Genomic DNA, 25,506 nt, shown 5'->3' with positions numbered 1-25,506 from the left:
TTCATTTTTGAGAGTCTGTTGGGAATATGTTTACCTTAAAAAGTACTTTAGCTGGGTATAAAATTTCTAGATTCAATTATTATTCTCCATCAGCATTTTAAAGATGCTGGCTTCAAGCCAGATCTAAAAGAATTCTTTTAAAGTTTAAATAAATGTCAGCTTTCATTCCACAAGCAAATTATTATTATTATTGATTATAAATAAAGAATAAAAAGAAAAATGAAACAAAATAGGCTATTAAAATAGAATCAGTCCACAAAAGACTTCATGCACTGGAATTAGCAAAGAGAGGGTATACAACAAATGTATTTAACTTGTTTGTATGAATAAAAGAGTTAAAATCTGAGTAAAGAACAAGCAACTATAAAAATATCCAGATTTGAGAATAAAACTAGACATATATTTGAAATTTGAAGCTTAATAGATCATTTTGAATTTCATTTTGATTAGATACATCTGAAAAAGGACATGAAAGTATGAACTGATAAATAAATATAAATGAATCAGAATGTAACACAGCAGACAAGAAAGTAGCAAATGTAGAAGAAAATAATTGTGAAGGATAAGATGAGAAATTCTAACATTGATCCTTTCAGAATTACAGAATGAAAAGAAAATAAGAATGGGGCAGAAGCAATATCTCAAAAAAATTATTAAAAATTTTCTAGATATGATGGAGATAATTAAATTAAGGATAAATGTGAAGAAACCCACATATATCACAATGAAGCTACATGGCACGAAAGGCAAGAGAGTAAAGACAGATTACTTTCAAAGAAAAATAGAGAACAGTAGAATTCTCACAAATAACACAGAAACCAGGACTCAGTAGAATAATATAATATCTTTAAAATGCTGATGGAGAATAATAACTGTGCCTCTAGAAATTCTGTACCCAGCAAAAGTACTTTTTAAGGTAAACCTATGCCCAACAGACCCTTACCAAAGAATATCTTAAAGCTATAAAGAAAGTGATGTCAAGTGAAAAAATATGTATTTAAGTCTGGAGGATAAAACAGCATATAAAATAACTTAAGTGTTTTATGGAGTTTATTAAATTAGAGGATACAACCAAATTATCTTGAAAATGAACAAGTGTTTCCAATATAAATAGGAAGGAAGTTATTTGGAGTAAATCTAAGGAAGTGGGTAAAGATATCGATCAGTTTTAGACTTTTCCATGGTTGTATGTTTGGGAAAGCTACTGAAAGAGAAAAGGAAGTAAAAAATTTCAATCCTATAAGAAAAACATAATGGAATAAAGAAAATAAGAACAAAGAAAAAGAAATTGAACAGTATCACACTTAGATGGAAAGATAAACCCAGATATTTTAGTACTTATATTAATATAAATGCTGCAAATGCTTCATGTGAAAGCAAAATATCATCTCATTATAAGCTACTTACATGAGACACATATAAGACATAAGGATAATTTCAACAGAAAAACTGAAAGTAAAAGGATAAAAAAATACATATACTGTGACTCTTAGCCCATAAATTCCTTAAAGGAAAACTGCCAAAAATATTCTTGTAATGCCAGATACTTTTAAGTGTCTTAAAGTGTCTGTTAAATTACAAGTACTGGATTACAGGCTTAGAACCACAAGCTGCCTAAGTTTATATTGCTTTGATGCTTTCCTGTATGTCTCATTTATGACTTAAAGCTGCCAACACAGCTTCAGAGTAATCAAAACCATGGGTAGTGTTTATAAGGTGATAATTAATTCTACTGGTGTATTTACAATATTTCTCCCTGTCAAAACAGACTTATTTCATTTAATTGTTCAATTAGATAAACTGGAATCAATATGTAATTGCTTAAAGAGAGCACAAAGTGTTAAGAGGGAAGCTTTAAAAGCTGCTTTTTTTTTTTCCTGGTGTGGAACTCAATATTCCTTTTTGGTTCGCTTGTTTGAAATGATTTAAATGATCTTTTTGACTTAATGCTGTTTTAAATCTAACTGGAGCCGTCGCAATACAATATTCCACATAGATTCTACTTATATACAAAGGAAAATTTACTTTAATCCTTAAGTGTGATAAAAAAAAGGCTTGAGCATTTTCATCAAAGAATTTTTCTAGCAATTTAATAAATATAAATTGAATAAATGGGTAGAAAGATTTTGAATTGAAGGGAAAGTGAAGAAGATTGCATACAGCTGGAAAGGGGTGGTGACTTTTCTTGAGATAGAAAATATACTTAAACTAAACAGGACCTTACACATGTTTGTGTAGACAAAAATCTGTTTCTAACAGGTACAATCTCTAGAATCCATCCTTAAACCTGAACAAATCCATCTCTAGTTCTGCACCTAGAGCATATGAATTATATTGTACAATCACCAATAAAGAAATATGCATTATTTTGAGATGTGGATATTTAGCAATTGAGTAGGAACTCTACTGGAAAAATTTCACACCAGCTTGGAAACTTATAAAGTATAAATTCATGCCTTAGCAAAATTATGGAATGTGGATATAAGGGGTTAATAGCAAATGGCAGAATCTGAGAACATAAATTCTATGAATCTCAGGTTTCTACTCATTCATCGACTCATATAAATTGAAGGGTGTGGAAAAGGCTCTTGTAATTAAGAACAATACGGAATAAACTTTACCGTCAGAAGAGCTACTGATTTTACATTTAATTTCCTGAAATATCAGCAAGGAATACTGATAAAGATACAATCCAGATGCACAAATTGATCCTTACTATGAGCAGAACATTATTTTTTTTTCCTTATAATATACAATATGCCACCTTTGTTTAAGAAATTGACTTGAATCATTGATGCATAACCCAATATTTACAACGCTGGCCACAAATTCTTGATATTATTTACTTTTAGGTTCAAGAATTCACATTAGAATAATCCATATTTTCTGAAGAAAATTATTTTGCCCTCTAAAGGGTCAGCTAAAGTCTAGGCTTCCACTAACCCATACATTATTATTAATAGCAACTGGCCTTCTGTCTTTTCACCGTAGTCATGAGTGACTGTCCCACTGGCAAAAGGGAGAGTCCCAGAGAGTGGGGGCAATTGACATTGGTAACACATGGTTGTGCAGCTGTTCTGGTATTCGTCCTGGGATGTGTTTTAATCAGGTATGGGAAGATGGCAAAACAGAACTGATAGTCATGAAGAAAGAAGTGTAGACTCATAGATCACTCTGAATGAGGAGACGTGGCCTGCTACACAGGGCCACGCGAGAAAGCACTCAGGCCAGTCAGGAGGTAGAAAGGAGGCAAGGGCAGAGCATGGTCCAGAAAATCTTGACAATTTTGTGGGAAGGAATAAGGAAGCAGGACAGGAGTGCTGAGTAAGTTTAGGATTGATAGCTTGAATAGTTTTGGTAGGTTCTGAGCTGGAGGGATGGTCCCCAGTTGTCAGATGCCTGGCCCTGGGGTGACAGAGGGCAGGGGTAATACAGACTTATTAGAGTGTGATAAAGGAGATGGTAAGAAAGTGGGCTCTGGTTAGGTTGCTCTGTATAACAAAAGGGGGCTTCCAGGGGTGTCATCTGCTACCTCCAGGAATTAGCTAGCCATGCAAGGGGTAGTCTCCCCAGGATTAAGTCCCAAATGCCAGAGTACCAAGAAAACAGAACACAAGAAAATACAATCATTATTGCAGTCTTGTCATGAGGCTAAAGAAATCTATGAATTGTGATTCACCTGGACCTTTAAAAGATTAGTGTAGCTATTAGAAATTAACCATACATCTCAGAGTCCCATAAGGTTACCTTTGGCATCAGGTTGACAGTTTCATTTACCAAAAATAAAATTCTTATAAAGGTGAAAAGAGAATAGAGAGGCTGACACTAATGACTATTAGTAAGATTTTTAAGGAGACAAAGAGGAGGAACACACAATGCTTATTTAATAGTGTTTTTTTTTTCACAGTAACTAGGCACAAAAGTCCTTCTCATGGGGGTGAATTTGGGATGCTTGTCTGATGATTAAGGCAATAAAAATATTATTTTGGTGTTTTCAGGTGAAAGTGCATTCAGTTTTCATGCAGTCATTCAAAAAAGTTGCCTATAGTATTTTAGAGAACTAATTACCTTCTGCACCTAAGGTCTTAACCTGTTTTCCTATTTAGATAACTTAAAAAGAATGATACCACTGATGTTGGACATACAGAGGTAACCGTATTGGAATGGGGATTACAAAAGATATACCACAAAATGTTCAGGCATCTCTTTTTAAAAGAACCCATCTCTTACATCTGGCCCTTTCTTTCCTTGTCCTCAATATGAAATGGTTGGGTCAGATGATTTTAAGGGTTTCAACTAACCATAATATTATAATACACACACACACACACACACACACACACACACACTCTCACACACATACTCACAGTCACATAGCCTTTTTACCCCTGCAGGGCTGTTGCCTTCTTAAGATAAAATAGTTATATTGAAATAGATGTTACTGAACAAGTATAAATTAGGCTTGAATTTGGAAGTTGAGTCCTATAAGACTTATTCTGCCTTATTATGCAGACTAGTGCTTTTCATGGGTGTGAGCGACTTTTATGCTTAATACAGTTGTATTGAAAGGATAATTAGGAACCTACAAGTGTAACTGGCCAGGCACATGGTTTAAGCCATTTGGTTTGAAACCTCATGCTTCATTAACCAAGTATATGTCTCCACCAAAATTTCTCATTTAAAGGATAGAGACTTGTGCCACCCAGAGGTCAAAGAAGATGACAAAATGGGTACTAAAAGTAACCATGGGCCCTAAAAATAACCTGTTCATACCTTAGAGGTCTCATCGCCTTCATCTTCATGCACTGAACTGGATGGTGAAGGAGTGGCAGATTTGCTCCCTGGTGGAGAGGGTGAGTTGTGGGGAACATTGCTTCCTCCCATGTTCAAACCAAGCTGAGCACTCAGCTGGGATTGGTTGATGGTAGTCAACTGGCCATGCTGCATCATTCCTGCCTGCTGCCTGATGTCTGCCGGCTGACTCCTTGGTCTCATGGCTGCCATCTGAGGATGGGAGCTATACTGAGTTCCTTCTGGGTTCCGAATATCTTGCATCTAAAATAAATAAATAAACAAACAAACAAACAAACAAATAAATAAATAAAAATCTCAAAATTATGTTTATGGCCCCTTCCCCCCAAAATAAATAAATAAATTCTGTAGATTCTAGGATGTCCTGTTGAGCAATACACACATTAATTTTCTTTGTGGCACAATAATCTTGACAATATGTGACCTTAAAGAACATGGGGTTGGGAAAGTGCTTGCCTAGTGCGCACAAGCCTCCACACCACAGAAAACAAATAAGCCAGGTAAGAATCTGGTAATTCAGTCAACATTACTTTTATTAGACTTTACAATCTTTTTGCATTAATGCCATGTAAACACATATCATTAATATGTATATATGATTACAATTTAAGTTTCAGAATGTCGGTGCTTATGAGAATGTCTGTCCAAATTATACAATTGTTACTGATTATGGCATCACAGCAATTCACTCAATGCTATTTGAAAAATTCTGATCATTGGAGAAAGGTTTTGAGAGTTAATAAGCATACCATTGTTCTCAGTTTAATTCTTTATAGAATAACACTGACCAAAATGGTCTCCTAACTACCAGACTTAGAATGCTTACTGACTGGTATTAAGCAATTGATTAATTGACTATTGAAATGATTTGACTGCACAGTCAGATTTGAAAGTAAAGCTCTGAAATTGCAAGGTCACTGTATTAATCCATTATGCTATCTGGGTCACTGCTTTTTTAGCCTTAATGAGACTCACTCTTGTAATTCAAGCAATGAATTTTGTCTCGGCAAGGATTAGAATTAAAAGCATTGGGGGATGAAGCGCTTAGCGTTATCTAGAGGTCAAATGCGTCGTGTAAGAGGAGTATGGTGGATTTCACTTAATGTTTCTCCAGGACTTTAAAACTTAAAATAATAGGGACTATTTCATGGTGCTTATAGACACAGCTCAGTTTTTTTTTTTTTTTTTCATTCTGAGGGGACTTAGGGAACTCAGGTAGGTAGAGTGTGCTCAAGAGAGAGAAAAAAAGAAAACTATGGGAAAGGAAGGGGAGTGGAGGAGTGAATGACTATATGGTTAAAATTACATGTTGGAACTGAAAAACTAAATTAGTAATTTATCTTACTGTTTCATTAAAAAAGAATCCCACATAGTGTCAGATGCTTAAAAATTACCTGTGTGTAAATGTTACTGTGACATGGAAATACTGTGAAGTTCAAATAAGTAACCCGGTCACACTTTTTTTTTTCCCCCCTCACAGTTATAATATCATTTTCAACCAATGTTCTCAAGTCATTTCACCAATCTAGTAAGATCCATCTGAAAGTGGAATTGTGGCTGTTCTGAACTGGCAATGGCCCTGTATTCATTCTCAGTGACAGGTTTCCCACCTCCACTAGGAGATATTTTATTAGTCAGTTTCACCCACCCTTGAACCTTTCCCAGGTTTTATTTATTTATTTATTTTCCTGCTGCATCTTCAGGCTCAGTTCTAGGTGCTGTAGACTTCTGGCTCTTCTTGGTGAAGCTTAGGCTAGCTCCATGGTATTGTAACTGCTGTCTTCCTAGTCCAGACCAAAATTTTTTTCAATAATCCAAACCAAATTCATGTGATCCTTCAAAAGTAGCCATAATTTTCCTTTTCATGAAATTCCCCCATTAAGCAGTAATTATGATTCAATGATACATGTTAGAGCTACAGTGCTCTTAAGACGACTCAGTCTATGGGAGAAGAAACTGAGGGATGAGGTGGGGGAAATGTCAAGTATTTATTGCAAAAAATATGTGTGAATGCATGAGTAAAATCCAGAGAGGTTAAATGACTTGCCCCCAACCAGAGTTTGAGTTAAATCTGCATGTTCCAATTTGATTTGATAATTCCCACTGTATTCAGTAGCTGACTCAACATTTTACGTATTCCATAGCGAGGGTTATAGTCAATTAAAGATAATTAAAAACTCATTTTCAAATGTCGTCCACCCAAATCGGATTGTTTTATCTAGTCTGTTCATATTGACTCCACTGACATTTACTGTTTTTACTTCTTAGATGTTCATATAACTTCTACAGTTTAATTTACCTCATGACATAGCTTTCACAGATATCTTGAACATTGTGCCATTGACAGAAGGTATCATAAAAATTAGCTCCACCTTTTGAAAATACAAAGAAGAGGTAGTAGACACTAAGTTTCTTTCTTTCATTTTTTTTTTCAAGTTTACTCTGAAATGTCCTAAAATTATATTTATTATTTTTTAGACTCTTAGCATGTAGAAAAGCTTTTGTTATGGGCATAGAATCATGGATTCCCATAAATGAACACTATCCTGTATAACACAGCCCTCTCTCCCAACCCAGTAAACAACATAGCCTCTTCTCACCCATTCAAACTTACATATTCATAGAACAGATTTTACAGCTCTATAAATTAAAAGTGTTTACCAGCAAAATCATACTTTTGACTAAACTATCTTTCCAAAAATATTTAACTACTTGATAACGATTATTTTTCCTTCACATAAATCTCAAGCTACCAAACATGGACAATTTGTAGCAAATCTGTTTTAAGTCCACTTCATCTCATCCCCTCAGAAATCTTGTAGTTTTAACATGATATTATAAGGGATGATTTCTAAATTGATTTTCATACAGAGTTTCCAGATTTAGACAAGTAAGAGTATTCTTCCAAAGGCTTAAAGCAATCTCCTTTTTATAGGACCTATATCTTCCCCTTTTTTGCAATATCTTCAATTGTTTTCTCATGTTAATTTGTGTTGAGGGTAGATGCCTGGAAGTCTGAAACCAGAACTCTTGACCTTGTATAGGAGAGCAAGAGGTGGACATGACCATGGAGGAGCAAAGAATCAATTTGGATTAAGAATGGAGAAGTGTTCAACAGGGAACTCTTCCCACTGACTCATCTTAATTCAAAATATCATGTCACCAATGGTGGTAGATGAGGCAGACAGCAACTTTAACACTGCATCAAAGGATAATCTTTCTGTGTAGAGGGAGGCAGGCACAGAAGAGAGAGAATCTCCGTCTCTTTAGCTCTCAGATACATTTACAAACACTGGGACCTTCAAACCCTTAGTGACATTTCTGAATCTGGAGGAGTATTTTCACTTTACCTTGCCTTCATGGGAGCTAGCTCAGTATTAATCACTGCCTACTGTTTAATATGGGGAAAAAATTAAGCTGGATGAGTCTGACGACTGAAAATAAGAATAATTAGCTCATGCAGGTAAGGAAATGTCTTGATTACTGGTTTTCTTCTAGAAAGGTATGGATTGACTATAGTTCCTTAATGTCAAATGGAAAATCTGAAGTAGCAAGATATTATTTCCTCTTAGTCTCAATATTTTAAATTTATCATAAATTATTTACCTAGGTCATGCTTAGTAGCAACAGTTGTTCTGATTCTTCTGAACTCCTTTTCTTTTTCCAATTTCCAACCCTAAATTATTCCCTAACATTCTGTTATGAGCCATCTTCTTTTCACCCAATTAAGATTCATCATGATTTAGTAATGGAGAATGCTCTAAAGAAAAATGTACAGTTATTACCCAAACTCCAGGATTAATTCTGCAATTGTTTGCTGGACATTGTTACTTGGACATCACTCGTGCTGGAAAGATAAAAGAAGTTTTTCTTCTCAAACTTATTTTTATTTTATTTTTCATGGTGCTGGGAATTGAACCCAGGGACTTGAGCATGCTAGGCAAGGGTACTACCACTGAACCACATCCCCAGCCCTTCAAATCTACTTTTTCCACATGACGAATTTGTTGATGACATCTTCACCTTCCTTGTCACCTTTACTTAAAATATCCCAGTTCATTTTGGTCTCTTTCCTTTTCTACCAAAGTCGTGAGTTCTGTTGACTCTACTATTAAATATCAGTCCTTTCCACCCACCCCTCCTTCCAATTCCACTCATTCACCTATTTCACCTCTTCACTTCCAATAACTGCTTATCTAAAAATAATATTTTCACATGTACCTTGAAGAGTGTTGCAAAATTAATCCTTATGAGCCATGGGCTCAAAACTTTCCAATGTTATATGTATACCTATAAAATTAAATCAAAGCTCTTCAGTAGGACATGAAGGGATGGATCTAAATAAACCTTATTCCTTATGACTGTCCTTCATGCATGCTTTGTTTAGCCAAACCAAATTAATTACTATTTTTTGCTTATGTCTTTCACCCTTGATCATGTGTTTTTTTATGCTGTTTTTTCCCCTCACTCAATAACCATTTTCTGAGCATTTGCTATCTGAAATTTCTAAAAAGAGGGGAAGAATTCTTTGCTAATTTGTGATTTTCCCAGTACTTTTGAGACTTTTGACATACACATGTAGGTGGCTTTTTGCACAAGCCTATTGAGGAGGGGAAAGTTAAATGATTTTAGATAGCTCTATCAAAAGAGACCAAAGTAGAAATGAAATATGCTTATTTTAAATATGTATGCTTTTTACAAAACCATTCTACAATGCTATCTTGACATATTCAAACTCCAAAGGCACTTTAAAGTCAAGTTCAAAAGTCAGCTCATCTACAAAGCTCCAAACACTTTCTTATTCTGAACTGCCAAAGCATTTTCTTGTACTTTCTTTATGGGACACTGCTTTTTAAATTTCTCAGTTGAACATGTGTGTAACTTCCCAACAATCATTGCCTTGATTAGTTTACGGCTGAGACAGCTTTTGATCCTTCAAGAGCTCTTTTCCTAGTTAAATGCTATTCCAAGTATTCAGAAAATATTTGCTATGTTAGTACATGATTGAAGACTGTCAGGTAAACCTATTTAACCAGTTTAATGATTTTTCTTTTTTTCCTGAAAACTTCATTAACATTAAGCACAAGCTGATTAATGTCTGTTTCCTTTTGTGGAAGAAACACCAAATTGTATCTTGTGACACTATCATTTTGTGATAAGGAACATGACTCCAGTATTTAGCTGTCTGGCCAAGCGGTTGGCAAAAGAGTCCATGTGTAGCCTCCCTTGTAGCTATGTATGGTCATATCACCATGAAATATAAGTGAAAATGTTGTATGGTATTTCCAAGAAGTCTCCATAAAGGGAAACTTTTTCCCCTTTTGCTCTTTTACTCTTCTTGCTAGCAAAAATGTATGGTAAAGATTAGGGATTGGAAAATGCCCTACACCAAAAGGCAGCTCTCTAAGGATGCTGGAAAAACAAGAAGAAAAAGACTTAAGGGTCTGGTTATCATGTAAGCAGGACAATGTATGTAGTATAGGAGTCTATTTTTACAGATTGATTGTCATTGATGTTTTCTGTTATATGCAGCTGAATATAATCTTAAATGATACACTGTTAAAGATTATAAACTCAAAAAAGTAGAGAGAAAAACTCCTTTCTTTTACCACTGTAGCCCTAGCAGAGATCTTGTAGCAGAGGTCTTGGCACACAGTAGGTACTCAACACATATTTCTTGAGTTACACTAAAAAGATGTTTTGACAAGATGCATTTGGAATTGATGTTGGCTACACAGAAATAGTAGAATAAATCTTTTGATCTCTTGGGAACTCTATTTGCTAAATTCTAGAGCTCAGATGTCTCAAAGACAATTACTAATGTGTGTATTTCTCATTTTGTTTATATTCAAGCCAAGTGAACTTCATATTGTCTTGGCTGAAAGTCTTGCATGTAATTGGCATTTTAGTTTAAGTGGCTCTTTATATTCATCTCCCCATTTGGAAAATTCAGTCCATTTTTAAAATGGGCGCTACATTTCAGTGTTTGAAAACCATATCTGCTTCCTCAAATTATCCAGATTGCTCTTGAAGACCAATATTTTTCTCTACTTATGCGAGTAAAAAAAATGTCCATTAAAATAATGGAGAAGGATTATAATGAAGAGGAAATTTCAATTGAGTTCCTTCAAAACCTTTTTCCAATTAATGGAAAACAAAACTTTCACTCAAATCAATTAAGAAACCAAAGCAGATATCATATATTCCTCCTCATGACCCAGAGTACAACCCATTCTTGATGCTAATACCATATTCCCTGTTCCTTTTTGTATCTATATCTTAAGAGTACCAGGTTGAGAATGGAGCTCAAGTGTGAAAATTTACACACAGTACTCGATACATATTTCAGCATGTGTTTTCACTGTATTTTCCTTGAAAAGGAAAAAAAAAATACCCATGTTGTGGATTATTATTTTTGAAAATAAATATTTTGGTATAACTTTAATACCCCTCCAAAAAAATCTTTGCAGTGATGTTAGCAGGATTAGTGACTAAATATGTTGAAATTGCAGGCTTCAATGTTACAAGAACAACTAAAGGCCTGCCTGTTGGTATTGAAAGCCGTGTGTGTTTCACAATCCTCGCGTCTGCGCAGTTCCTTCGAATATCAGCATCCTTCCAGGTCCAACGTGCAAGCCTTGAAAGCTATCATTATCTCTGCCTCTAGCAGACAATCTATATCAAAACAGTTGTACACATAAAACTCTAACGACGCCTTGGCTCTCTCTGCTCTGATCCAGCTGTTTGAGTGAATAGCAGTTGGTGAACAGAGCGCTGGAACAGGGGTAGCCCTGAGGCCTTATTTGCTAATGTGGATCACCAGCTGCTGCTTTCTGTGGTCTAGGCAGGCGACGCCTGGAAGTTTGCCAGATGCAGCAGGAGCAAGAGAACGTTAAGAATCTCTGAAGCCCTTGCGTTTACCCCTGTCTGTCAGCATTTGACACCCTTCACTGTAGAGTGCTTTCCCCAGGGCGATGAGGAGACCCTGCTGGCTTTGGCTGTGACAAGTGCTTGTTCTTGGTTCCTTTTATATACACTATCAAACACATACCATTCTTAGCATCTGACGAAAAACTTCTGAGCCTTGCTCCGGGTTGTCCATGCAACCTTGCATGATTAATTAGGGCAGGAAGGCAAAACGATTTCATTTTTTTTTCTTACGAATAATGCACTCTAAGAGTCTATGAGAAGAATCTAAATGCTGATATTATTTAAGCCCCTAATTTGATTACACATTTTTACCAGGGATTCAATTAATATGGAAATGTATATGCCAGAACAAATGTGTGGGTAAATTTAATAATCAAATTTTATTTATTATTTTCCTAAATGCATTTCCAAGAGAGCTTAATTATTTATTTTCTAAACAAATTAAATAAATTGTCTTTATGTGATCTCTTTGTGTGATCTATTTATTATTTAGAAATATGTACTTTAAATAAACTTTAAAATTTTTGCTATTAGGCTTTTGATATTGAGCATTGATAATGTCAAAAAAATTAGGAAAAATCTGAAAATATGCTCGTGGGCAGCACATGCTGTATTTTTTAAAGATTTGGAAAAGTCTTCACTTTTCTTTTCCTTTTCTTCCTTTGCTAAACAAAAGTGAGACATTTTTGTGAAAATATATTTTTTATCTTTAACATTTTAAATCGGAATAACTTGATTTCAACTTCGTATTTCCAAAAACAAAACCAACTTTGAATTTAACATTTAGAATCTTTACTTTTCTTTCAAAAGACAACAGAAACAAGTAGGGGTCAGATTTCTTTATAGTAAGCTAAAATAGAGTATTCGTAATTTAGTTAGGGTAACTAGCCATTATAAAACTATCACTGGAAAGCAAGAATTCTGGAGCACAATTCATTAGACATTTGCCACATAGATAGCCAATGCTTTTTAGAATCACCACCCCTAGGAAGATTAAAACTGCCTCAAGAAACAAACTTCCAAGTCCACATGAACTTCCATAATGCCCAGTCCTCTTCCTCTTTTAGACCATGGTTTCTCCCTCACAGTGGCCTCTTCCACGAAAGGGTCCCCAAGCACTCAAGGGATTTGGTATGCTAAAAAGATTTGGAAATAACTGAAAATCTCAAAAGCTAAAAACTATTTCACCAATTTTGTTTTTAACCCAAATCTCCTAGAAATGAGCCAAACACCAGACATGGAAGAGAAGTAAGCAACAGAGGCCAGGAGAACCCTCAGCATCCTGAGCACTCTCACCTGGCCCTGGCTCTCCTCTCCAAAACTTGACTTCTATTCCTGCCTCATCCAGCAAACCCAGGAAGAAGTGTCTTAGTGGTCCTAGATTCATTCTAGCTATCCAGACTCATTTTTATCCACAATCGAGAAAGCAATCTCACTCCATTTTCTTTTCTGGTCCTTTTCTTCCTTTGCTACACGGGAGGTGGTGTGTCCCGATAGAGGGAACCCACCTCATAACATCAGGCTTCCTCGGTTGCTAACAAGTTGTCTTAACTTATTTGTCCCTTATTTTCCACCTTTGAAACATGGGGATAATCTTTCAACAACAAATATTGAGTTCCTACTATGTCATGGCACTGTTCTAGGTACGGGGCTAAGGGGCAGTGACCAAGCAGACCCAAATCCTTGCCTTTTGCAGTTGAGTTTCTAGTGGGAGAAACAGAACATATACTAAATAAGTATTGTATGTCATTTGGTTGATAGTGATAAGTTTTCTAAAAGACAAAGAGGAGAGATGGCTTTAAATGTTTGCCTTAAAGTATCATTACAAGGACTAACTAAGATAAGGACTATGAAGGGTTTTCTCAAAAATAAACTTGTTTTTGTGGTTGTGGTTCATGCTGATGTTTTATCTGTTGTTAACATCCTTGTGTTGCTTTCTGTGACTAGTTCTAGTTCATGGGGAGCCGCTGACACAATCATGATCAAGCATTTTAGCAGCCCAAAGCTTGCACCTGTGGTGGCCTTCTGTGGGATAAGAGGGGCAGTTTATGTCACAGTACAGAGGATTTCACCATGAGAAAGTAACTAGGCTCAATAAAAGTTGAAGTTAAAATCTGGGGCTTTATAGCCTGATTAAGGCTAATAGGCAACTGGTAGATACAAAGCTCAAAAAAATGTGATATATAAAATGGTCTTCCAATTTATAGGACAGAATTCTCTTGCATAAATTCTGTACACATAACCTCTCCTTTGGATCACCACTATGGCCAGTGATGATATGGGTATGGGGTATGTTGATACTTTAAGCCATACAATTATGGTTTTGACCCACAGCAAGCCACCTGACTTCTAAATGCTTCATCCCAATCGTATTTTGTCTGCTGTTGTGATTTTTAAACTATTAGTGTCAATATTACCAAGCTTGATACACTGTGCTTCAGTTGACCTTCAAAATGGCTCCTCTGCCTGGCAAAAATAAAGAAAACATGCAAACAGGCAACAGGTAAAGTTGACTCATGTCAATCAATGGCAGGACCAGGAGTGTGTGTGTGGGGTGGGGCAGGGGGATCATAGACTAGAGTTTGTCTTTTCTAAAGGGTTTGGGAGATCATGCAGTTCACCTTCTGGTTTCTAAAACATCTGAATTAGTAGTTCCTACAAAGCTGCACATCTCTGTGAATAGGAGTCCATGAATCTGCTCTGGGTCTACCTTTGATTGGAATCAATGAAACCCTGAAATTTTATAGAGCATAACTTTTGCATCTGTATGCAAAGTGTCAACAGTGATTTGCTCACAAGGGGCTATCATCTTATATTAAAATTGTATTCAAAAAACAAAAACAAAAAAAAATTGTATTCAAACACACCAATGTCTGTTCTCATCTCTTTCACTTTGATGTGCCCATGAGAAGAGACTGAATATTGCACCTTATGTCCAGAGTACTTTCAAAGGATTGTGTGCATTGGAACAAAAGGAATGAATTGGAATGGCAGGTGACAAGAAAATGGTGAAGTCCCCTGAAATATGCCCTTTGGAAGTTGTGGTTTAACTACCAGAGCTAGCTCCATATATTTATAGCAGCACAAGACAGCCAAAATGGTTTTTCAAACTATATTTAAACCTGAGAATTTAACTTGCTTTCTCATACTTTCCTCTGGAATGTTAATAGGATGCTAGTAAAATTGGAGATGTCAAGTGGAATATTGACTTCTTCACATCAGTTCAGAATAGTGATATTTGAGTTCATTTGGAAGCTCTTAAATTATTAGATACACATGACATTCAGCTTAAAAGTACATTTCTAGAAGCAAATTAAAACCTTACATTCTGCTTCCACCAGACAGTTTCCCTATGCAGAATATTTGTACGCTCCCAACTTATTGGAGACTTGAAGTGCAATTTTAAATTAGTATTTAAAAGTACAATTTTAAATTAGTATTTTATTATGGAAATAATCCTTTTAATAATATATTATGAAACATTAAAATAGCATGAAACCAAGATAAGGAAAGGCTAGAAATCTTGTCCTATTGAGCTTGGTATTAATAACTTGGGAAAATCAGTCTGGGAAAATTACAAAGTGGTTCAGTTCCTTTAAAGTGTCTGACTCTGTAAGTGACCTTAAGCTCCTTTAAAACAATTACAGATTCAAATATTTGTCTGCCAAAATTTTATAGCCTGTTAGATAATGGGATGAATGTAGTTATATACAGTTCCTATATTTCTGAGTATACCTAATTTCGTTAACATTAACAGTATTCACTCATTTATGCTTTTAGACACTTTGAGTCATATAAGGTCAAGGTCTCAAAACTAATCATAAAAACTACTGACTGCTATTCATGCTAATATAATAACCCTTTCTTTAAAACAACTGCCAATAAATTTCATTATAAAAAGTTATTAAAAGGGTTAAAAACCTATTAAATGTCAAAGAATTTGCCTGACTCAAACTTCTAATAAAGGAAAGAGAATAGGCTTTCTTTCTGAATTATTTAAATCTTTACTGACTGTGCACTGAACCATGAAATTAGAAAAGTGTTATTAGAAGTGTTCTCTGGTTTTTATAAAAGTTGGAGCCCAGAATGTATCAAGTCACAGTCTTTAACAAGACTAGTTAAAGCAGTAGGTTTTTAATCCTAAATACATGGCTTCTACTGATATAAAGGTTATAATTAAAACTCTATCCTGTAACTTGGTGATAATAAAATTATTATTACAGAAGCACACATGTTCATTTAGAATATATGAGCTACATGTTCTAATTTTAATTTGGCCAAATATCTTTTCTTGGAGCTTTCTATGTCCACTAACATAGACCCTCTCATCCAATAATTAGGTTTTAATAATGGCTAATTTAAAAACATTAATGTTAATAATTTGAATTATCCATCATTTACAGGTTTAACACCTACTGAATGTACACTGAAATTTGATAATTATGGCCTAAAGAGTTAAAAAATTCATAATTCTGTATTATAATCATCTGTGGTAGATGGCAAAAATAAATTCGGTTATCAATTATTATTATAAAAATAGCAAATTTATCTTTCACAGTTTAAGTCCATTTTGCCAGCAAACTACATTTAGCACAACCAATTTCAACTGGTGTCTACCCGACAGGTTAGTACCGATAGACCAGTCTCCTCAGCTGTTCCTTCTCATCTTTTGATGATCCTGGTTTCAAGTTCTTTCATTTATAATATTTCATACTTAGTATATCTCACTTGATATACGAAGCACAGTGCTAAGAAATTTACATGCAATGCCCTCCCTGTTAAGCTCTCACAATAGCCAGGTGAGAATGTTCCGTCATCAGGGTCACTCTTACCTATGAGGGACCAGTAAGTGGATCAGGTGGATCAGTTTGAATGTGTCCTAGGATGCCTGATCTTTAAAGCATACCCCAAAGCCATGACTCCTGTAGTATTAACCTAGTGTAAGCTCTCATGTTTTTAGATGTTCTTTTAACAAAAGATTGTTGGAAGGGCTGGAGAAGATGCAGCTTGACCCCAGAATGACTAAACAGGAAGGTGATGTATGTACAGGTTGATTATAACCTTCTGGATGTGTTCCTTGCCATTACAAGGAATCAAGTTTATTCTTGATTCCTTGGAAAGGAAATTCAACTTAAAAATTTTTTAGTGAACATTTACTCTGTGCTTGGTATTAGGAGAAACCTCAGGGGAAATAAAGGCAGATAATACTGCTCCTATGTTCAATGACTCATGGGCAGGCAAATGTATTATGATACAAGGCAGGTTGTTGTAACCAAAAATATACTACTTTAGAATTTCAGAGAATGCTGCTGCAATGAGTCTGTCTGAGTCACAGTGAACTACGATGAGCATCACTTAGGATGCAGAATTCTTTTTAACACAGGAAGACATACAAAGAATGGGATTGAGGAGAGTTCAACACTGGAAGCAATGCAACACTCCACACTCCACCCTACACACTCTGCAACACTCCACATTCCGATTGTTGGCCAATTAGAATTTATCTGTTACATTCTCATAAAAGTAATGATCTGTCTCAGATAATATGAAATAAAATGAAATAAAAGTATCAGGGCCTTTTTTAATCTCAAAGATGAAAAGTAAAGAATGATATCCAAGGAATTATTTTAAATCTTAAATATCCAACATATCATCAAACTATATTTTTAAACTTGCGATGAGAGAAATCTGCCAGTTTGATTTCCATTTAGCAATTAGCAATTTTGATTGTCAAGTGTTTCATCCTGGTTTCAAGACTACGTTCTGAAGTAGAAAGTTGTTCTGAGAGAAACCCCCAAATAAAAAACACACTAACATTCGATGCTACCTGAACAGAAGGACCATTTCACCAGTGCCTAAACAGGGATCTAATGTTTCAAAAATAGCTCAGGATTTTTCATTGGGTCTTTAAAAACCTTTATGGGCACAGCAACTATCGTCATGTTTACCTGGATCCGTACAGTATGAACTTCATTAGGTAAAAATGTTGCCACATAAATTATGCTTTTCTAGAATGACTGCCTCAAACATTGTGATCACAACCTTTCTTTATATTGCCTGCCTTGTCAACCAGTGACCTCCACTTGCTGGTGAAGCTTGTTATCCAGAGGGAAGAAGAAAAGCAGAATGCTCAGGGAAAGTAGAGCACAGGAGTCTCACTCTAGGTCCAAATCAGGCTCGTGAATTCATGATTTGCAAGCTTACAAACTTTGCCACAGGGAGGAAAAAGAGCCAGGCATGCGGATGCACACCGCCTGCAATCCCAGCCACTCAGGAGACTGAGGCACAAAGAGAGTAAATTGAAGGCCAGCCTGGATAACTAGATAACTAGATAACCAGACAGGCCAGCCTGTCTCAAAACAAAAAAATTAAAAGGACTGGTGATGTAGCTCCATGGTAGAGTGTCCCTGAGTTCAATTCCTAGTGGGGAGGAAAAGGAAAAAGTGCTTGAAAACAGATTTGTGGTGAGAAATAAACAAGTAGATACTGTTTGCTGGATGTTCATGGATTGATGAGCTGGTATTAGGAAATTTTAACAGAAAGGAGAACTTTCCATACATATTATACTCAATTTAGATGAAGACAACTTTTTAGATTTAATCATTAGATATTATCTTTCCTGATCTCACTGGAGAACTGCTTACCTTAGACACAGCGTAACCTGAAGGAACCAATTTGTGTGCCATTCTAGATTTTTGAAATGGTCTAGGAGGTCTATTATCAAATAGGAGGGTGATGTATGTACAGGTTGATTATAACCTTCTGGATGTGTTCCTTGCCATTACTGGGAGACTATCTTTGAATAAGAATTCAATTAAGTTTCAACTAAGTTAGCTCTGAATATTCATGCCACTAATCTGGATGCCATAATTTTGATAAGATGTCCAAACATTTCTAGTCCTTTTTCATTTAATTTAAATTTGGTATCCTAGTATTTTTTTCAAATATTGTTGAAAACTGTTCTAGAATGCATACTTTTCATATATCTTAATGATTTCAGGGAAGTCATTTTTCCTCTTAGTTATTTTGCTGTTTTGTGTTTGTGGAATGTGGAACAAACTGGACTGAATTGTCTGTATATTGATCTATGGACACATTCTTCTTATTAAATGTGTTTCTAGTTTTTAAAATGCTATGCAGAAAAAAAATAAAGGAAAAAAGAAATATAAATGATAGACCAGTGAGACACTGGTTGCACTCTTTTTTTTAAGAGAGAGAGAGAGAGAGAGAGAAAGAAAGAATTTTTTAATATTTATTTTTTAGTTTTTGGTGGACACAACATCTTTATTTCACTTTTTTATGTGGTGCTGAGGATCGAACCCAGAGCCCCTCGCATGCCAGGTGAGCACGCTACTGCTTGAGCTACATCCCCAGCCCAGGTTGCACTCTTAATAGATAACTTTTGTTAAGAACAGTGTTCCATTTATTATTTTAATATCTTTTTAAAAGAAATATAATAATAACATTGGCAAAGAGAACTGTTATCACTTTAGCTAAAGCCTAAAGCCTATTTGAGGTTAAATCATTGTGCTGTACTAACAGTTCTATTTAAACAATAAAATTCTGTACCGAGAGTACATTTGGCTATATAGAAGACTCTACTCGCATTTGGCTGTATAGAGATTGCTATATGGAAGGTGACTTACTGACATATTCATCAAGCACTGGTAAAAAAAAATACAGTCCCATAGGAGCAGAGTTCTGTATCTTGCAAAGGGTGAATTATTTTGGGATTTGCATACCTACAAGACTGAAAATTCCCAGACATTGCAATGCCAGGAAAAGAAAAATAGCAGCATTATTTATTACTAAAACTTAATTGCAGCAAAGTAACAGATAGGAATCCCTGTTTTATTAGAATTTACTTTTGGACACAAACTTTTATGCTTTCTATCCTTTCATAAGCAATAAAATGAGATTTTAACTTAGGTAGATTTTTCCAAAATGATAACTTGGCCTCCTGCAAAAATGTTAGTTGGCAGAAGAATGGTATTTAGGATAGAATGAGACTCTGACCATTTGGGCATGTATATATTGATACTTGCAACTCTGCTGTTCCCTTATTCTCTGATCATAAATTAATCCAAATATCAATGTCAAATTGAGAGGTTTTTAAAAGAATGTTAAATATGTTTGCTACTACAAGGCAAGATATTTCTTGCAAGTTATGAAAAATGTACTTTGCTCATGGGTAAAATGTGGTTTAATGATATGGAAATAAGTTCACAGTTCCTCTGTATTGTATTTACAATTTTGCATTGAAAACATATTTAATATCTCTAGCATTATTATATGACCACAAGATGACAGCTTCAATAAATGAGGAAAATCTCAATTACATTGATCAACTGAAGGAAAGAGAAAAACTCATACCATTAAAGTTTAGAGCCTATTATAAGGGAACAAGAAAGAATATCTACCCAGCAGTTTTTAAATTTAATACCATCTGATCATTTTTCTACATCTACACTTACAAAAGCTAATAGAATTTTCCAGTCATAATTTATTTTCTGAAGAAAAATACGTGCTCTTGGGAAAGGCAAAAGTCAGAACTTTTTGAAAAAGTGCACTATATTTTATTTCCCCTTTTATAGTTTAAGGGTATTTTAGCTGAAACCTATAAACACTTATATTTTAATGTTTTCCTTTTTTAATGAAATAGGGAAGTCACTTGTTGGGGGTGGGTATGTTCCTTGCTTACCACTTCTCTCAATTTTTCATGGCTGCAGCTGAAGGTTGACACACACAGATGCTGGGCCAGATTTGCAGGTGGGGATTGGAGGAACTAAAGAGGAGGAGTAGCGATGGACAAGTCTCTACTCTTCAGTCTCACTCAAGGGCAACCTCCTTGGAGAGATTTTACCTGACAAGCCTATCAAAAGACCCATTCATCCCACCCTAGGCATCTTTTTCACGGTCTCATCACAGTATACAATTATTTAGGACAATGTTCTATAAACTTCAACACACACAGGAAATTCCTAGGGATCCTACTAAAATGTGATTCTGATTCTTGAACTCCAGGGACAGGCCTGTACTCCGCATTTCTAGTAAACTCCAAGGTGGGCCAATATGCCTGGTGCAGGAACTCAAGTCTGAGTAGAAAGGCACTTATTTGACTCCCTTGACCAGAATATAAATTCTATAGGCAGGGTACTTGGCCTGTTTTGTTTATTGCTCAGTTCTTAGTGCCAAACTTAGGAACACTGAAGAAATGACCTCAGAGAGGAGATTCAGATTGCAGCTAATGAATTTCAATACCACATTGAATGATTTCCCTCTAAGTTCAAAAGCAAGACCAGGATGTCCTCTCTTACTATTTCTGTCCAACAAGGTCTTGGATGTCTGACTTAATGTAATTAAAGAAAAAAAATGGCTATACAGATTGAAAAGGAAGAAAAAAAATGTCTCTGTTCACACATGACATGATTTTGTAAATAAATAATTCAAAATAATTGAGCACAATTTTAAAATTTTAAAATTTAAAACATCTAGAAATAATACATACAGAAAGTATTCAAGAGAAAATGCTTTCCTATAAAATAGCAGTAAAAATTTGGAATTGAAAAATTTTAAAATACCATTTACAATAGTACTCCCCAAATTAACACTTAGTTATAATCTAAGGAAACATACATAGGTGCTATGTATAGAAACCTACAAAACACTGATGAAAAAAAGGAAAGGAGATCTAAATAATTTAGTGTTCACGGATTGGAAATCTTAATATTGTCAAGATGTCTAGGTCTTCTCACCTTGATCTGTAAACTCAATGAAATCTCAGCAAGCTATTTCATAGATATTGACAAACTGGTTCTGAAATTGATACAGAGAGGTAAAGGACCTCTCCAAATAAGCAACACAATCTGAAAAAGGACGAAGTTGGAGAATTCATACTGGTAGGTTTCAAGACTTACTATAATGGTACAATGATGAAGACAGAATGTTTTGATGAAAGAAAGGACACATAGATCACTGGAACACAATAGAGAAACCAGAAATAGAACCCACAGATATAATTACTGATCTTTGGAATAGGAGTAAAGGCAATTCAATGGAGAAAGACAGTCTTTTCAACAAATGGCACAGGAAATGTTTAATACTCATATGCGAAAAAAAAAAACAACCCACAAAAAATAGGATCTTTCATTCAATGCAAATGGGAATACAAATAGAACAGTTACTATGGAAGACAACTGGACACTTTCCTGTAAAATTAAACAATCATGCTTATGGGGATTTACCCAGAACATTTGAAAACATTTCCACATCAAAATGTGTGCACAAATACTTAAAGCAGAATTAGTCATAATCACCAAAATTGTCCTTCAATGGGTGATGAAGAAATAAACTGTGGCTTTTCTATACAATGGAAATGACTCAGTGATAGACAAACCATCAAGTCATGAAAAGACATGGAAGAAATGTTAATACATATTGCTAAGTGAAAGAAGCCAAAGGTGTATATTGTATGATTCCAGATGACATTCTGGAGAAGGCAAAACTAGAGAGATGATAAACATTGATTGATTGCTAAGCAAAGGGGTTATTTTAGGTTGGTAAAACTATTCTGTAAGAAAATGTAATAGTGAATATGAGATAGTAAGCATTTGTTAAAACCCATAGAACTCGAACTATACAAAAAGTATACCTTAATGTATACAAATTAAAAAAAAATTTTTTAGGCTGTTGGGGAATCCCAGGATGAAGTGTATAGTGAGACAGAAATATTCAGTGTATTTCACATGTGTGAATCAACCTCATGGAAGAGAGTGGGGAAATGAGATGTTGATCTAGCTAAGACTGGAATACAGAATAAGAATAAAGGCAAAAGAATGGTACATAAGCACTGAGCCCTTGTAGATAAAGCTGTTTCCTGTGGGGATATATGTTTACAATTCTGATATTGCTATATATGAATCATGGAATGGAGTAATGAAGCAATGGACAGGGGATGGTGTGGGCCAGGATTCTCTTTCTGGTAGGAGGTTATAGTACGAGAAGCAAGGGAAGGAGCTAACTGGAAATGATTAGAGTTGAAAACATTAATACGAATACCTTTTAGCTTAATATATATATACAGATGTTTATATGTAATAATATTTATAGATATGTGTATTTATCTAAGTCATTATTCATACATCTATCCCTGGGCTCTGTCAGCGAAGAGGGCCTTGAAACAAGGAAACCCCATTAGCAATGACCGCATGCAGTAACCAGATCTTAGTTGATACCATTCTCCAATAAAGGGAGCCAGGTCTCCTTGAAGAAATGACTGGGTCTAAGGCAGAAGAAGAAACTACACAAGATGATCCTCGTTGCTAGGAATAGTGACACATACCTGTAGTCCCAGCCACTTGGGAGGTTGAGGCCAAAGGACCACAAGTTCAAGCCTACTCTAGGCAGTATAGGGAGGGAGACACTGTCTCAGACAAAACCAAAACAAAAAACCTAGAGCTCATCTTTTATAGTGGTGGACAGTATGAAAGTATTTAAATTATAAAAACAACTCCAAACACACTGATAAAATATTTGCTTAAGGGATATAAGAACCAACTGAAAGAGTTTCTACTGGCCAAAGCTGAAACCATTTGAGCAAAAATAAATAAGTGATAAATAGATAAAAATAAAGTAGTGTTGAATCATAACTCAAAGTACAAAAAATACTCATAAGCCCATCAAGATAAAAGAAAATGAATGAATGAATGAATGAATAAACAAACAAACAAATAAATAAATGTGAGAATAGACAAGTCTTTAGTACAGGGGAAACTCAATTTGTATAGACATTCACCTTCATGGAGGTGAGAGCATAGCTCTCTTCTCCTTGTGTGTGGGTTGCTCATAATGAGTCTCCCCCAAAGAGTACAGCATGGAAAGGAAGAAATTAAAAAGAGTAGGGAAACCTGACAAACAGTATCTCAGGTATGTAATCAATGTCAATATCAACAGTGATGATTCACACTGATGATCTATTACACCAGTCTAATCACGAGAAAAATATCAGACAAATTCCAATGGAAGAACAATTTCTGAAATGTCTGACCAGAACTTATCAAAACTGTTATGGTCAACAAAAACAAGAGAAGTCTGAGAAACTATCCTAACTAGGAGGAGTCTAATGAGACATGATGGCTAAATGTAATGTGGTATCCTGGATGGGATCCTGGGGCAAAAAAAACAAAGGAACATTCCGGAAGAGCTGAAGGCATTCAAATGAAATATGACTTTACATAATAGTAAAGTATCAATATTGGTTTAATAAGTGTGACACATGACCATACCAATGTAATGTTAAAAACAGAAGAAATGAAGTTTGGGAAGTATATTATTACACTTTGGATTTAGAATACTTCCCCAAGTCTCATATTGAAAACATGGTCCCCAATGCAGCAAGGTTTTTAGGAAATGATTGAATCCTGAGAACTGTAACCTCCTCAGTGCATCAACACAATTAATGGGTCAGTAATTTGAATAAACTACTGGGTGGTGAAAGTAGGACAGAGTGTATTCCTAGAGGAAGTAGGTCACTTTGGGCAGGCTTTAGGAACTATATCTTGTCTCTGGCTCCTCTCTCTTTCTGTCTGCTTCTAGGCTGCCAGGAGTTGAGAAGGTCTTTTCTACCATATTTTTCCGCCATGATGTTCTGCCTTGCTTTTGGCCCAGAGCCGTTGGAGTAGGTAGTCCATGGACTGAAATTCTGAAACCATGGTCCCAAAATAAACTATTCTTCCTCTAAGTTGTTCTTGTCAGGGATTTGGTCACAGTGATGAAATGCTAACACATCTATGTAGTAGTCTCACAATATATTTTTAAATGAAAAACTTTTCCAAAATAAAACATTCATTTAAAAGAAACTGGCCCAGTTTTACTCTCTAAAAATTGAGCTCCACCCTAGCAAATAATGAGTTATATTAGTTTTCAAATCTGTTTATGCCCATTGTACTTGTTAATGTGATTACAACATTCATTCAAATAATATTCAGACTGATCAAATCAAAGTGCATGCAAAGAGAATTATTAAATTAGCTCTGGAAGACTGAATAAAGACATGTTACTTAAAAACTTGCTGCTTGATTATGACATGATACTGTAAACAATTACGAAAAATAGTGTCAAATCCATAAAAAAATCATCCTTTAGATTGTCTCATAAAAATCTTTAGCTTCTGGCAACATTGTAAAGAAGACTAGCAGAAAAATTTTCATAGACATGGTATATGGCTATTGTTCATACTAAAGGACCGCACAGATACAAACATGGGATCAAACACAGACATTGCCTTGGTTCTACCCCCACATGACTGGATACTTACAAGTTTAACTGCCTTTTAAAGCAAGTAACTACTGTCTCTTGATCTTTCTACTACATTTTAATGATTTTAACTATAAGAGAATGTAATTCTCTGCATGCTACAATCTCCCATGTGTGAGTCAAAGTGTGGCTGAGGGTGTTATAATTGGATTTTTGTCACTCCCCAAGTACTCACTGTAATGGTATTTGATGGAATATTTCGAGATGCAAGTGCTAAAGTTCTACTAAACACCAGTGGATGGTATTTAGTAGAATATCTGACTGTCTTTGGTATTTGCTCATGAGGGAGACTCTATTTAACTACCTAGCTGCCAGATGTTCCATGAATATTGGATATTTCTCATCCATAATCTGTTTAAGAACAAAGACCAGAGATTTCCTGAGTGACTTATCCCTTCTGAATGAAATATACAACCTGAGTGCCAGAAAGCTTTTCTCTCCATGATAGAT

General features: G+C 35.3%; 1 protein-coding gene across 2 annotated transcripts in view; it reads right to left on the bottom strand.

Moving 5' to 3' along the window:
- Nucleotides 1–25,506, bottom strand: part of Tox (thymocyte selection associated high mobility group box) — a 152,743-nt gene that overhangs the window by 43,531 nt on the left and 83,706 nt on the right. For both annotated transcript variants that reach the window (XM_048783024.1, XM_048783025.1), the window contains exon 4: nucleotides 4,774–5,055. In XM_048783024.1, the coding sequence (XP_048638981.1) occupies nucleotides 4,774–5,055 (282 nt within the window). The remainder of the gene's footprint in view (nucleotides 1–4,773; nucleotides 5,056–25,506) is intronic.

Source organism: Marmota marmota, unplaced genomic scaffold, assembly GCF_001458135.2.
Source record: "Marmota marmota marmota unplaced genomic scaffold, marMar, whole genome shotgun sequence".
NCBI classification, from domain to species: Eukaryota; Metazoa; Chordata; class Mammalia; order Rodentia; family Sciuridae; genus Marmota; species Marmota marmota.
Note: the sequence above shows the minus strand (reverse complement) of the source record. Positions and strands in the feature narration are given on the sequence as shown.